At 36.1% G+C, this 15377-nt stretch overlaps 1 protein-coding gene across 2 annotated transcripts; it reads right to left on the bottom strand.

Moving 5' to 3' along the window:
- Positions 1 to 1218: 1218 nt before the first annotated feature.
- LOC113303036 (protein DENND6A-like) lies at positions 1219 to 5729 on the bottom strand. 2 transcript variants are annotated; one of them, XM_026552023.1, is made up of 5 exons: positions 5523 to 5729; positions 3664 to 5408; positions 3300 to 3492; positions 2054 to 2386; positions 1593 to 1951 (listed from the first exon to the last, which is right to left on the bottom strand). In XM_026552023.1, exons 2-4 carry the CDS (start codon positions 5268 to 5270, stop codon positions 2192 to 2194), a joined length of 1995 nt encoding a protein of 664 aa, XP_026407808.1. In that variant the 5' UTR covers positions 5271 to 5408; positions 5523 to 5729; the 3' UTR covers positions 1593 to 1951; positions 2054 to 2191. The 2 variants fall into 2 exon arrangements, with proteins under 2 accessions (XP_026407809.1, XP_026407808.1); XM_026552024.1 differs by having other exon boundaries at positions 1219 to 1954; positions 3664 to 5729.
- Positions 5730 to 15377: the final 9648 nt, after the last annotated feature.

Raw genomic sequence — 15377 nt, 5'->3', positions numbered from 1 at the left:
CACAACTTTCGCCAATGTCAGAGTTGTAACCAGGCATGATTAAGGATTCCTAAGGTATAATTTCTAATTCATTGGGATGGAGGATCTAGAAAAATAATAAATAAATAAATTATATCAAATAAGTAATTTGCACAATCCTTGATCAATCATCAATGATACATTGTTCTGTCTAGGTCGTTGTAGACGTCATCGGGAGTTCGAAATGTACTTCCTTACTCCAATTCTTTAACATTTGATGAACAGACCAGTATATGCATGTCGTGACATACTAATTTTGAAAATTATGCAGTTAAATTTTGAATCAGTTGGTTATACAAGTTCACAATAACCAATTCCACACCCATAAAAGTACGATACACATGCCATTCAGAGTACTATTTACATTTTATTATTCCTATACATACTCCGTCATCCAATTTTTTTACTTTTTCATTTTTATTTTAATTATTTAGATACTGTATTTTGAGAATGATCAAGAATGCACGTTGTATTCATCCAATTATTTTTATAAAGAATGCCGAAATGTTGCACTTTAGGAATTCTTTAAATATACTGACAAGTTAATAAATTTACAGGCAACTGATGCATAATGCATGTGCAGGGATACATCTATGCTATTATATAAAGAGAAGATCCCTTAGGCACTGTTCACGAATAGTGTTTGAAGCTGTAAATTTTGAATTTTCAAAATTACCCTTTCCTCATACCCTCCAAAACTATATATATGATAAATAAAGTGGGGGTACAATCGTAATTTTACATTTTAAATTTAGACACACTTTTATAAATCGTGGTAAATTGTTCCATTTCCAGATGGCATGTGCGTACGCACGTGCGGAACAATCTTGTACAAAAAAACGGAAGGTCATGTGATACTGAATTTTTGATTGAATTTGATGAAATAGAAAAATGGCTTCTATGGGAGATTTAAATTGTATTTTGAGGTTAAGAGAAAATAGAGGGGTAGAGCCCCGAGATATGCAGTTATGACTGAGTTTACGGAGTGGATGCATTCAATAAGAGCCACATAGAAAAACTTAAAGACTACAACAACATCATCATGAAATACTTCGTAATTTAAATTTTAGCGTAACTACATAGAGGGGGATCTGCGACTACTCTTGACTGATTTAAATGAAGATTATGACAAAGAAAATTGCAATGAATAAATTTCACTAAGCTCAAAGATAACGTAACCACAAGTCAGGTATTTTCATCATATATATTCACGTCTTCACTCCTTATAAGGTGTTACTGTATATAGGCTATAGCTTCGAGTTAATCTGCGGGATGTTGCAGATAAAAGGTTGAGCCCCGGCCGTAGGCCGGGGTGATACCTAGTTTATATACATTTTTAATGCTACTGACATAAAACTGGTGTTTTTGGTGCACTAAACCAAAAATTTTGAACATATCTACTAAATTTGTTATGGGGCATTCGGCTTTTAGGTAAAGGATGATGATGGTAGCTTGTCAACTGGGAATTACAAAACTTCAGGTTGAAAGATGTCAAAGATATGGAAGTTCTTTCTGCTGATGTTTAATTTTCACATCAATATAGAGAAGCAAATGAGGCTGCTGATATTTTTTGCTATTGCTGCAGCTATGCATTGATAAGAAGCTTCCAACCTCATTTAGGTAATCAATTTCAGTGGAACTGATACAGGGGGAGTAGTTACCCCTCTAAACTTCACCAAAAGTTCACTTCACTGGTAAAATGAAGGGAAGAAGACTGATTTCTCATCGTACAAGGGTAAATCATCTCATAAACTGTCATAGGAATAGGAAAGACGAACAGCACTAAAATTTCAAAACTTTGCTACCCAAAGAATCATTACTCACTTGTCAACGTTCCCATACTGACCTAACTAAAAACAAATACATCCCCACGTGTGATGGTTGAACGTCAGAGGTTTAATTTGTTACTCCTGCGACTTGACTCCTAGTGTCTCTGCTATCACAGAAAGAACAGAAAACACTAAACTAGTGCATATGGGGGAAAAGAGAAGAAAACAGAAAGAGGAACTGTCAAAGAAATGAAGCCCGTCTGTACCTTAGAAGAGATTAGATTCTGAAATCCAAAGGTTCAACCAACACTGTAGGGTAATATAGGATAACATCAAGTCACGAGCTTCGGCATTGGAGGAGACCTTTCCTCTATCCCGTTTCCATCAAAAGCTAATTGATTCCACTACCACCAACTGCTCTTTGATTCTGCAATTTTCAATAATTCAAGGTCGTCTTGGACAAGTGATGCCCTTTCAGGGTTTAACAGTAAGAGTTGTTGCATATCTGTTGGAAGCACGTTGAATACTGCTTGCAGATCACCCTTCAGTTTTTGACATACTGCTGCAGAGTCTTCACTGACCTTTCCACACTGTAGCAACTGATGCACAGAATCAAAAAGATAGGACATTTTATTAATGCCAGAGAAGATAGAAAACAATTTTTGGACAACTTAGTTTACTTAAAAAGATTAGCCATTTCAAGTTCCCATTTCAACTCACTCCCTCTTTTAAGCAACTATAACAATGAATATTTGCAGCTAACACCAACCCAGAAAGATATACATGTTATGTTACATTTTACTTAATTGCCTCCAACCTTACTAATTCGATATTTTTTTCCAGAGAGGCCAAAATAGGTCATATGAAGCACCAAAAAAATGACCAAGAATAAATGCTAGGGGATGAATGATTTATGTACTCCGGCTTCAGGCAAATGTTAAGGTGTGAACAAAATACCATGTGAATCCTATTCCAAAAGGAACGCTCAACTTAATATTCAACCTCCCTTAATCTTTTAACCAAGCACAAGGAGTCAAAGACATAAAATTAGTGAGATGTGTTTCTAATTACAACAATAAACAGTGTGATCAGCGAATAGAATAAATGAACCAATCAAAAAAACTTGATGACTATGTGACGGAAGATCTTTACATTTATTTTCGGATGATGGATTAATGATTCAATTGTCTGAATACAATGAAAGCTAGTGCCCTGGAACTTGCAGGTCACAAATACAATATTCTCCAATGGAGGACATGTTGCAACTAAAATCAAAAAGAGTGTTTCTGTGATAAAATTGTTTTAGTTTCACAAAAACAAGGAAGAAACTCATAGGTCTCAAGCTCTATAATCATACTGCCTGGTAATCTTGGTGCCTCAGAGTTTTCAGTATTTTTTTTCGATATGATGTGACATTGACATGAATTAGTTCACCACAACCATAAACTATAGGCACACTCGGGAAAAACAATTCATGAAAGCTTTAGAAAAATATCAGATGATGGTTTTTACCAGTAACTCTCCAAGTAAATGTTTCGCAATTGCATTGAAAGAATCAACAACCTCCAATTCAAGCATTCCCGGAATAAATCGTTTTATGTCAGTCCTTATTCTGGCCTGCTTCCATAGTCTATGCTGTTCCTGTTCAGCAACAAGACGTCTTCTTTGGAACCATGGCATGAAGTTTTGCCCTTTTAGAAAGCGCCTGAAAGAGAAAATAAGGGAAGAAAATAAGAGCAATTAAAGTTAGGTTTGGACAACTTTACATTCATAATACATGGCTGCTCGAACATAAAATTTTCATGGATTACAAATAGAAAGTACATAGTTAAGTTGAATTCCAGTCCAAACACATCTGGAAGAACGCCTGAATTACCTGTATAGATCCAACCAGTTAGTCTTCATCCTTTTGGATAAGAACTTCCCAGGACCTCGTGCTGATAAGGTCATGAGAAATTCATTAGCATTAAACGGAGGTAACGGAGGAGGGTCAACAAAAGGAGAAGTTCCTTCGATTGGTGTGGTAGTTCTCAAGTACGGACCAAAAGGAGCAAGAAAGTTGGTCGTCAGCTCCAAGAAATGTCTCCGCAATATTTCATTGTTTACAACTGACATGGACTCTTCAACCCTGGAGGAAACCCCTGCATCAATAAGTCTATTCAAGATAGATGTATCCGGTTTGGTTACTGCAGCATAGGTGCTCCAAATAGCCTCTTTGTGTTCTGTCATTAAACAAAGAGGACCATCTCTTCGTAATTTCACAGAATTCAACAAATTCGTCGGAGAAAACCTTCTTAATGAGAGTTGCTGAAATCCAAAGCCTTCTGGCCTACCCATACTTCTGCCAGCAAAGGAAGCTCTAGGAGCCAGACTTTGCCTACTCGAATTAGGAGCAGGACTACCAACTGAAACAATGTGTGGGATATTTTTAAGAGCCTTGAGGAAGAATAAGTTGGTCACACCAAGAACCATTGGTGGGAAAGTGTCACCTTCACTAAGTGAATTAAGCTGGGCAAAATCCCGATCGTGGATAGTAAAATAAGGTCGAAAATCAACACTACATAAAAGTGGAGCAACTACACTAACAAGACCTGCAACTGCTTCACAACACTGGGGCGGGGTCGGTGCTATTATAAGAATGGGTTCTCCAATAATCAGAAGCTCCCAAAGGACCCAGAGCTGCAACAGAATTCCCCTAAATGTACCAAAAATATCTGCATCATGAAACAAACCCTGCGGAACTGACTGATTTGTAGGAAGAAATGGAGCCATTGAGGAGGCAGACTCATCGGAAAAGAACCCATTTTCCAACTGCAAGCTATGAGCAGGCGGAAGGTTCACTTTCAATGAAGCATTGCCTATGGGAAGCTCCATTAGTTTGCCAAGTATCGGAGCAGGCCACATTGAAACATAAGAAGCCATATGTTCTAGAGCTTTCTTACCAATGTCAAAAAATAAGGGACCCAAGATTTGTAAGACCGGCCTGAACACACTTGAGTAAGGACTGTGCGATAAGATTACAACAGATTTTTGTTCCCCACCTCGCCTTAATCTCTCATCATGTCTCTGCCTATTAAATACATAACCATACAGATATTTTGAACCTGTGTTTTTACGTGTACTGCTTGATTTTCTCTGTGTTATATCATCTTTCTCTTCTCCTCCTCCTCCCTCAACTGACTCAGAAGAAGAGATATTACCAACTAGAACATTTTCTCGTCTTCGAAAACGAAAGAAGAATATACAATCATGGATACTTGAACGATTTTGATGTTGAGAAACAGAATCAGGGAAAGAACTAAAAGCAATTTCTAGTTCCTCATCTTGACTGAAGCAACCAGGTGGATAACATTCCTCAATAACCTGACCTTGTTCAAGATCAAACCTAATCGCACAAAAGGCAACAACCCATTGTCTCAAATTTTTAGGGTCAAGTTTAGAATTTGGCTCTTGCTTTAATGAGAATGACGGAGAACGACTCATTTCAATTCAAATTAACACAGGAATCATTCAAAGATGTGAATCAAAAAACCCATACGCCTAATCCCAACATATTTCTACTAGCATTTAAGTTTTGTGCTGAAAGATTTCTGGGTTCTTTCTCATACTTGGATTCTAAACCTAAAAATTGGAAATTTCAACACTTTCAGGTTGAAATCCAACTAAAATTACAAAATGAGAAATTAACTAAACTTAAGAGAAGATCTATGAAGTGTTCTTTTTTATATATCTTACCTGAATTGAAGAAATCAGTAGTGATGATTCTACTATTGCACAACAATCTGGATCAAATTTCTTTGAGAAATTAAGTACTGAAAAGCGATAGATGCATAGATGTGAAGAGCTTCTGTTGTGACTTGTGTGCCCTCTCTCTCTAAAACACTGAATTATTATTTCCTTGTTGTTTTGGGGCATCAATATCTGGGTTGGATTTAATTATTAGGGAATTATTCAAAACCTCTTGCAGTATATTTTTCTTGCAATATTTGTACCCGGCATATTTTTGTGGGCGACCTTGAAAAAATTCGGTAGTGCTAGTGTGCTACACATCCCACCGGTCATCCCGAGTGAGAGAAAATGAGTGGCCCCCTGACCCGGCGGTTTAGCAAGGATGGGTTTAGGGTGGGACTTATCCCCTCTCTCTCATTTGGGATGTCTCGCGCGACATAAATCATTTCCGGAAAATATTAGAGGCGACTTTTTTATTTCCAACCAAGGACTGGTGTTATGGGATGTCCTAATGGTATGAAAAAATACATAAATGCCCTTATACACTCAGTAGTTCAATAATTGTTTTTAGAAACCGTTTCTTGGTAGTCAATCGGTAGCTAAAAAACGCGCAGAGACTACCGATTGTGATATGAATTTATGCTAAATTCGTATTTGGGGCAACTCTAACAATCGGTAGAAAATGAACATCGCGAGACTACCGATGCCAACCATTGTTCTTGAAGTTTCGATATTCATATGTTCATGCGAGCACAAACCTCTCCTTACACGATGCCAACTATTGTGTTTTGCAATACTCAATGGGTTTTGGATAGTTCGTGCCCCATTCATCCTCAAATTTCTTCAAATTTTCCTCATAAATTTCCTCGGTTATCGACCAAACGATTTTGTCCCGTGATTTCATAAATAATTTCCACTTTATTCCATCCTCTTTCCCCTTTTCTTCAACTAACATTTTCTCTTCCTATCCTCTCGTTCTTCCACGGTTAATTTGTTAATGCTTTCATCCTCGTCTTTCGACCTCTTGGTATCCTTCCTTGGTTTTTTAGATTGGAAATGATGTTTGCAATTGGATAGGAAGTTGCGTTGAATGTGCCACGTACGTTGCAAGTTTTGGGATTCCGGAAATACTACCTCTATTGCATTCATTAAGGCTTGATCGTTATCCATTACAATAACCCTTGGAAAATTCTCGTTTTTATAAATGGACCTCAATGTCTCCAACATCCAAATGAAACACACATTGTTCTCATGATCCATTAAACCCCATGCAACCGTAAACTATTTTTGTCTGAAGTGTGGCAAGCAATGTTCAACAACAACATGTTATATTTGTTTGTCTTATAAGTAGCATCTATTAACAAAATTTGATGAAAGCATTGTGCCAATTGGATCATTAAAGGATGTGCCAAGAAAATATGAACCATTATCCCATCCTTTTCTTCCTTTGGCAACGTGTAGTCATGTAACTCCGGTAACCACTCTGATTGTTGTATAACCGTTCTACCATCCCATTCCGTCATTTTGATCGTAGCTAGCGCCGACTTGATCGTAGAAAAAGAAGACAAGTTGTTGGGATCATCCGCCTTTATCTTACTTAGGATCGCACTCGCTTTACAAATCCTCATAGACCATCGTATCCATTTGATGTGGTTTTAACTTTGCAACCATTACATGCCCAACAAGACTATTCGGATCATCGTGGTTGTGACAACCATTAGCAACTTTAAACATTTTCCACTCTTTACCTTCCCTACCGTCGGGCTTATAGAAGACAACCTTAAATGGGCATCCATTCTTCTTTGTAGTACTTCAGTATTTTCTATTCGTCTTCCTTACGTACTTATTATTTTTTCCTCATGAATCTTTTTGTCGCCACCTCGCTCACAGATCATTTCAAACCGAATTTCCTTCACGCAATTGTTCAGAACTACCAAACACATCTTCTCTTTTTCCTTGTTGATAAGCCATTCCTTTGCCTCTTCCTTACTTCCAAATACCTAAATGCGCAAATAACAAAACAAACCTCATTCTCTATCAGTAGATAAATGTGAATAAAGTGGAACCGATTACAGGTTGTCAAATTCGAAGTTTTTAAGTATTTTCTTTTCTGGGGCGACAACCATAATCGAAATATAAATGAATTTATAAACTACCGAATATGAAATATTGTTTTGGGACGACTACCATAATCAGAGGTTAAATTTTTTTCCTAATCTACCGATTGTAAAAGATGAAACAAACCAAGTATTATAAGTTTGGAGAAATTAATATTTAGGGCGACTTTGAAAATCAGTAGTAAAGTTTAAAACTACCGATTATAAAATTAAAATTTTCAATTTGGGGATTTTTCATAATCGGTAGTTTTATACGTCCACGAAACTACCGATTGTCGATATTTTGGATGCAGTATCTCATGATCGGTAGATAAATTACTCCATTATCTACCGATTCTAGGCAGTTCATGGCATTCAATGCATGCATATATTGATTTTTCTCGTTTAAAAACGCATATAAACACACTAAAAATGGGTATGTGAGTTTCTTAACAACGTGCATGTATGTTTGATCCATTATTAACTTCGATCTTGTGCGATTCTTCATTTTCTTCTATGGCTTCTTCTCCTCCACAAAAGTTTGGATCATTCAACAAATACCCCAAATCGTCTTCTCTAAACGGTAGTGAACCTTCAACATTATATTCTTCATGATGTTTCTCACCTTCTTCTTCATACTCATCCATTTTTGTTATATATTTTAGAAAAAATGGTTTCACTCACACTTCTTCTTCTCCCACACTAAACTTTAAAACTAAATAACTCAAAAAAAAAAATCCCAACACTAACGGTATATAGACCCTATACTACCGATTAACCTATTATTTATCGATTATTTTTTCTTTAACTACCGATTTTGATATTGACTAGCGATTATGGAAGGGCATATTATCCATTTCAAAAAATCAGAGATAGGGGTGGCTTCAATTTAAGTCTGGATGACCCGATTTTATCTTATTAGTAGCCCTTAATTCTTTCACGGCCGCCCCCCAAAAATGCCAGGTATTTGTAGTGGTTTCTCTCACTCTATCTTTTTATTTATTTTCCTTTCAAAAATGTGCTGGTGAGAAGATTAACATGATGTGATCCGGACACGGATTAACGACTTAAAGCCAGTTCATACTTCATACCATACGGGCAATAGCAAACACACCGCGCCAATATGGGAAAAGGATTGAGAGGAAAATTCGTTCGTCGAACAAACCTCTGTCATTGGCGATAGAGGCTTTACCGCTCTATAGAAACTCACTCATCAACGGATACTTTGTTATTTCCCCACCTATGTATATATACCTCATTAATGTCAATATATTTGCACCACCTTTTTCCACAAATTTCACACCATCTGCCGATTTCTTTCATAAATTCCTCAATTTATTTACCTTTTATTTCATAATCAATGAATTATTTTTATGAAGAGATAAAAATTCAAATTAATCGGTTTAATTTACAGCAATAAAATGCATGTTTGGATGTTGCGAAAACTAGATGATGAATCAAATAAAGATATAATACTAAAAGTACTATCAATCTAGTTTATTTTATTGTGTTTTCTCTGTAGTGTGTTCTACTCTCCATTCTATTAGTGTTGAAACTAATTTGTCCCAAACTCCTATTCATCACTGAATTGGTGATTTGATTAAGTCTGAAATCTTCCTGCTCTTTACTTTGTGTCATGTGTTTGATCTTATATATTTAGTGTATACTCTTTAGTATGGAGTAACTTTACAGTGTTTCTGAAGAAATTATTCTCTGCAGGGTGATTTAATTAGCTTCAGTGCAATTTCTTTTCTACTTCTCTGTGTTCCTACACCTATCTGGCTCTAGTATCTTTGTAACAACCTCAATTACTATAAGTGTCTTCGCGAATTTTTTATAAGTGATAGCTAATTTATTTTATCTTTCTTCGTCCTTTATCTCCAACTTTTTATTACTGTAATTTCTATATATGACTCGAGTCCTATTGTAAGTCTCCATCTGAAGCTTGGATTTCAAGTTCCTTATAATTTTTGTATTCTACTTTTCTGTTTGTATCCAGTTATCTGTAATGTAAACTAAAAAGTGTAGGATCGCATTTTTGTATACTCCTTATCTGTGTGTATCCATCACTATACTGTGTAAGCTTATCAAGTGTTGGAGCACTTTCCGCATTTTTGTGCGAGCATATTTTCTTGTACCTTTTGTATTTTCTTTGTGTGTATGTTATGCTTGTCTGAATCACTATGGGTAGGACTTCTGATTTATGCTGCTCACAATGTAGTTTACTTGTTATATATTTTCATTTTTGTGTGTACTTCATTTTTTGGTGTAATTTTCTATCCCTCCAAATCATTTTCTCATTATACTTGCTCTCTCCAAATTATTTTATATCTATAACTTCCCTCCCTCTTTTTTGGATATTTCCTTCTGGACTTTCTATTTTGCTATTTTCTTAAAGCATTCCTATTTAATAGTTCTCTTCCTTTACTACCTTCAGCCCATTCCTGATAAGCCCAGTATCTTAGTTTCAACCCATTATGAAAATTGTATCGTGAAACGACCAGGGTATTGGCATCTCTAAATAGGGATCAATTAGAATTCCTATGTCAATCTCATAATCTTGATATTGTCTTATTTCAAAAAAATAAAGCTCCTTATTCTAGAACGGAATTGTTATTTAAAAAATCTCGATTTTTATTACTGATTCACTATCCCTTCTGTGGGTGAAAAAGGTAGGCAACAACGTGACATAACAACCTAAAATTAGAATTAATCTTGTCTTACCTAAATGTGTGTAATTTCAAGTTAAGTGTAAATTGTAAAGACATTATGATAACTTGCATTTATAATATTGAAACTAATGATAAAGTAAACCAATGGTCACATATAACACATACCGGTCAACAAATTACAATTCCTTGGGTGGTAATTTCATTCTGGATCCAGCAGAAAAGCAGGGAGGAAATTAACCAAGTTCAAGAAGCAAATCTTTCATTACACAAATGATTGATTCCATGGGTTTGCAATATGCTAGACATAAAGGCGCACCATTTACTTGGTCAAACTATCGCAAAGGAGATGAAAAGGTATGTGAGATAATTGATAGGGATCTGTTATATTATTGATGGATTCAACATTTTCCAGATACCAAGGTACATTATCTACCTAGGGTAAGATCCGATGATTCTTCGTTTTTTTTATTCAAACCCTGATTTGTAAAAATCGCAAAATTATTCTGTTGTCTTAGATCTTGGCTTAATTACCCACCTTTCAAGAACCTTTTGAAATTTGGCTTTCAAACAGAGTCCAAATCTACTCTGTTATAGCATAACTCGGTCAAATTCACAAGTTTTGTTGTCTCAATCTTGTTGTCAATGTTAGATGTACAAAACTATATCTCGATTTCTAAAACTAAATTCAAGTATCGGACTAGGATTAGAGTATAGTAGTTGAGTATCAGACATCACTGAATAACCCTCGAAGATTGAAGACTGAAGAACAACCGAAGACATTTGCGAGATCTTACCATTATATCTTATGAGACTATGTCGTATGATTTTAGTAGATTTAATATTATAAAGAAGAAATTTTGAGTTCAAGCTTTTCATGGTTAAACTCTCGAAATATAATCCAAGCAATGCATGTTCATAGATCATTTACAATCTTAGTTAGAACAATTTATTGTTCTCAAACTATTTTTATTTCAAGTTGATCATTTGAAAAATGCCCCAATAAAAATGCATATTGTCTATGGCTATTGTAAAAATTTAAAATTAATTATGAGACTTATGAATTAATTAACACAAGGTATACACCTTTTTGTGTTACGAAAATCCAGTCTGAATCCCAAGAACTGAAGAGGTTTGCAATCTCCGGTTTGCGTACCCTTTACTACTGAGTTCAGGAATTATATAGGTTCTTAAACCCGGTGAGCAAACCACTACCTACGTACTGACTTCATGAACTGCCAAGTTTTGCAAACCCGGTAATCTCCTTAGGTCAGTCGATCACGAACTGCCAAGGTTTGAAAACCCTTCGGGTCTCTGTTACTCACCAACTTCCAAGGTTTGCGAACCCTTTGGTTCTGTTTCCTGAGCTGACAGAGGTTTGAGAACCCGATTTGCAAACCTACTCAGTTAAGTATTAGCAAAAGGTCACGAACCATTCTACATATATTCCGACTTCGCTAAAGACTCTCATAGACACTTCTAAGGCAGCTTTATTCACCAAAACACTTTGTGATTGTAGATCATTGATTAGTCTTGAGTGTTACTGAACACCTACTTGTTAGTTCAGAAGCTACTTAGAAGCTATGAACCATCATTGTGCATTGGTCCAGAACACTGGACCATAATACATATTCTTTTGTATAATTTCGAGGCAGACTTCTCACATGCTTACATGAGTTACTAATAATAATTTCATCTAAATTTAGAAAGTGTTTGCTTGAATTCCAATTAACCCTAACTTGAATTCAAAGTTACATGGAGCTTTGAAAATATATAAATGGAGAGACTCTTGCAACATGATTTCTTAATCCCTGGCACTCTTGTGTCCTAGTTTCTAAGCTAGATTCGTCCTCTATAACCTAGGTTTCCTCTGAGAAGCTCAATTAAGTTACGACTTTGAATACTTCACTTAGGGATTCATTAATCCAGACCAGACTATCTTTTACCTGATAGTTTGTTTGTCCGGATATTGTTCTTGTTGATATTTGAGGTTTTCGTAACTCATTCTTGAAAATCCATTAAATATTGGATCGGGTGTAGGTGCATGTACATGTCTAGAAATCCATTAGACACCTGCATAGGCCTGCTAGATTAAGGGTGTTTTTAGAATTTTGTAAGGTATGAAGGAAAATTTAGTAATTTATACCCAGTAATGTAACTACATCGTATTATTGTTCTGGAAGTTTTAGTTTTACACGTTACAAGTAGAGAGGCAAAGAAGGTTTAATTAAACATATCGGGATATTCATCTTAGGATAATTTAGGATGTTATAAATCACTAGTTAGATAATGGTTGAAAACATATGGGATACCAAATAACCCAACAACCCAACTTTTTTGTATTGATAGGAGTACGAACATATGTAGTATTTTTAACAATCAAAATATGCGGAAAAGTAAAAAGCACACACATAAAAAAAATTGTTAACGAGGAAACCACAATAGCAAAAAAACCCCAGTACCTCGTCCAGATTGAACATCACAATGTATTAAACCGCTATGGACACTAGCATACTATCAGACGTCGGACTGGAATGTAATTGAGACCGAACCCACCCTCCAAGCGATTCTGTTATAGTCTTGCTCTTTACGCGTCTGAACCTTGCAAGGCTCTATGCACTTGATTCCCTTAGCTGGCGTCCTTTACAACCTAAGAGTTGCTTCAGAAGAATTAAATACTTTTGATACCAATCGGTCTCTCATAGATACGCCTATTTGATTTCCGTTAGATCAAATATCAAGATGTGGAAATATGTTTGCAGTAGAAAAATCTAGCAAACCTCACAAATCCGAAACTTAGGATTCCCTAAGAGTAGCTTAGATTCTTAACCACCTCTCAAGAATAATCTTATAAAGATAATCTAAGATCGATGTTTAGATATTTATCTTGAGGAATCACAAAATCTGAGACAAAGAGAACTTTGCGATTACTATCTATCTTTCCTGAAAGAGATTACTTAAACATTAATAACAAAAAAGAAAGATCATGATTCACGAACTATCAAGGTAAGATAAAGTCGGACCTGGATTCAAGAATCCCAAAGCGAAGTCTTTTATTCATAGACCTAATAATATCCCACGGAGGAAACCTAGGTCAATAAAAGACGACTCTAGAATCAACTAGCTAGGACACAAAGTGTCAGGGATTGATTTGTCCAGTTGAAAGAGTATCCCTATTTATAGTTTTTCAAAGACCAGGGTTAACTTAGAATTCAAGCTAAGATAACTTGAGAATCAAGAAAACACATTAGGTCTTGAAAATACAGTAGAGAATATACACATAGGTTCGGTTACGGAACCGTGTAATGACCGTTCGGTTTTTGGAAAGTTAGCCAAAGACCTAAAAGTTATTTGATGCTCATTTAAACACCTAAGAATTTAATCATGATACACATACATAAATTTCTTAAAAGTTTTTAAGAGAGTTCTAGTAATGCTAAGCATATTATGAAAATAAGTCTTTGAGCATTTATTAAAATATAAACTGGGACAGTTGGTACAACGGTTCGTGAACCGCGGGGCTTGTCACGAATCAGGGTGCGACGGTTGGTGAAAGGGGTTCGCAAACCCTACACGACTACTGAACTCAGTTGACCATATTTTTGAACTGGGATCGTCAACTGCTAGCCTATTTATCCAACTTACAAAATACAGTTCACCATGATTCGCCAACCGGGTTCGTGAATTGTTCCTAACTGAACTTGCGGTATGTGAATTGGTTCATCAACCTTCCTGTATTTCTGCAACTTAGATATCTATGATTTTCGAACTGGTTTGCCAACTTACCCTGAGTAGAAATTTCAGTAAGTTCATATTTTTCCCTTATGATGTTTGAAACATTCCTAAGCGATATAATCATTTGCATAGGCAATTTTAAATTGATCCAAAAACTAATTCATAGAACTAATATTGTTAAGGACTGTTGAACATCTTATTTTCTAAATCATATTTCGAGATTTTTCACAAGGTAAGCTTGACTCAAAACTTGTTTTTTGTAACTCTAAAGAAATCATACAACACAGTCTAAATAGACGTGAACAATCCACTCTTGGTGAATGACTCAGAGATCAAGGATGGGTAAAGGGAATACTTTGGTAAAATTTACAATGAGGAGGGAGATACAACCGTGGTGGAGATATAGGACTCGATTGAGGGCACCAAAGAAGGATTGATTCGTATTATTAACGAGAGCGAGGTGTATGCGGCGCTAAAAAGGATAAAATATGAAAGACGTTGGGACCTGATACCATCCTATCGATGTATGAAATTCTTGGGAGATTAAGGGATAACTTGGATAACTAAGTTATTCAATATCATCCTCCGGCCATATAAGATGCAGAGCTAATCGAGAAGAAGCGTAACAATACTGATTTTCAAGAATAAAGGAGATATCCAAAGTTGCACGAACTACAAAGGAATCAAGATGTTGAGCCATGCAATGGAATTATGGGAGATAATCATCGAACACCGCTTACCAGGGGAAAAAAGACTTATGAAAAACCAGTTTAGCTTTATGTCTGGGAGATCGACCATGGAAGCGATGTTCCTGATAAGAGAAGTACCGGTAACAGCAGAAATATATACACATTGTGTTCATCAACTTAGAGAAAGCGTATGATAAGTTTTGCGCTAGGCAATTTGGCGTTCTCTCGAAAAGGAAAAAGTATTCGCAAAGTACGTAACCTTGATCAAGGATATGTACGAGTGCGTGGTAACCGATGTCCGAAGTTACGTTGGAGTGACGAGTGACTTCCTGATCAATATAGGACTATACAAAGGGTCTTCCTTGAGCCCCTATATCTTTGCTCTAGTGATGGATCAAGTTACCAGGGACATTCAAGGAGAGATTCGTTGGTGATGCTCTTTGCAGATGATGTGGCGCTAACTGGTGATACTAAGACCGAGGTCGAGGAAAAACTGAATTTGTGGAGGCACTTTATAGTTGAAGATATTTAGACTCAACATGACCAAAACTGAGTACATGAAGTGAAAAAATAAAGACGTTAAGTCCTATGACGTGGATATCATGCTAGCAGGGCAATTAGTTCCGAGAAAAGACTCATTTCGGTATTTGGGATCGATGAGCCAAGACAATA

The sequence above is a fragment of the Papaver somniferum genome, chromosome 8 (genome assembly GCF_003573695.1).
Source record: "Papaver somniferum cultivar HN1 chromosome 8, ASM357369v1, whole genome shotgun sequence".
In the NCBI taxonomy this organism is placed as follows: Eukaryota; Viridiplantae; Streptophyta; class Magnoliopsida; order Ranunculales; family Papaveraceae; genus Papaver; species Papaver somniferum.
The sequence above is the reverse complement of the archived record's forward strand: the minus strand, read 5'-3'. Positions and strand labels throughout refer to the sequence as shown.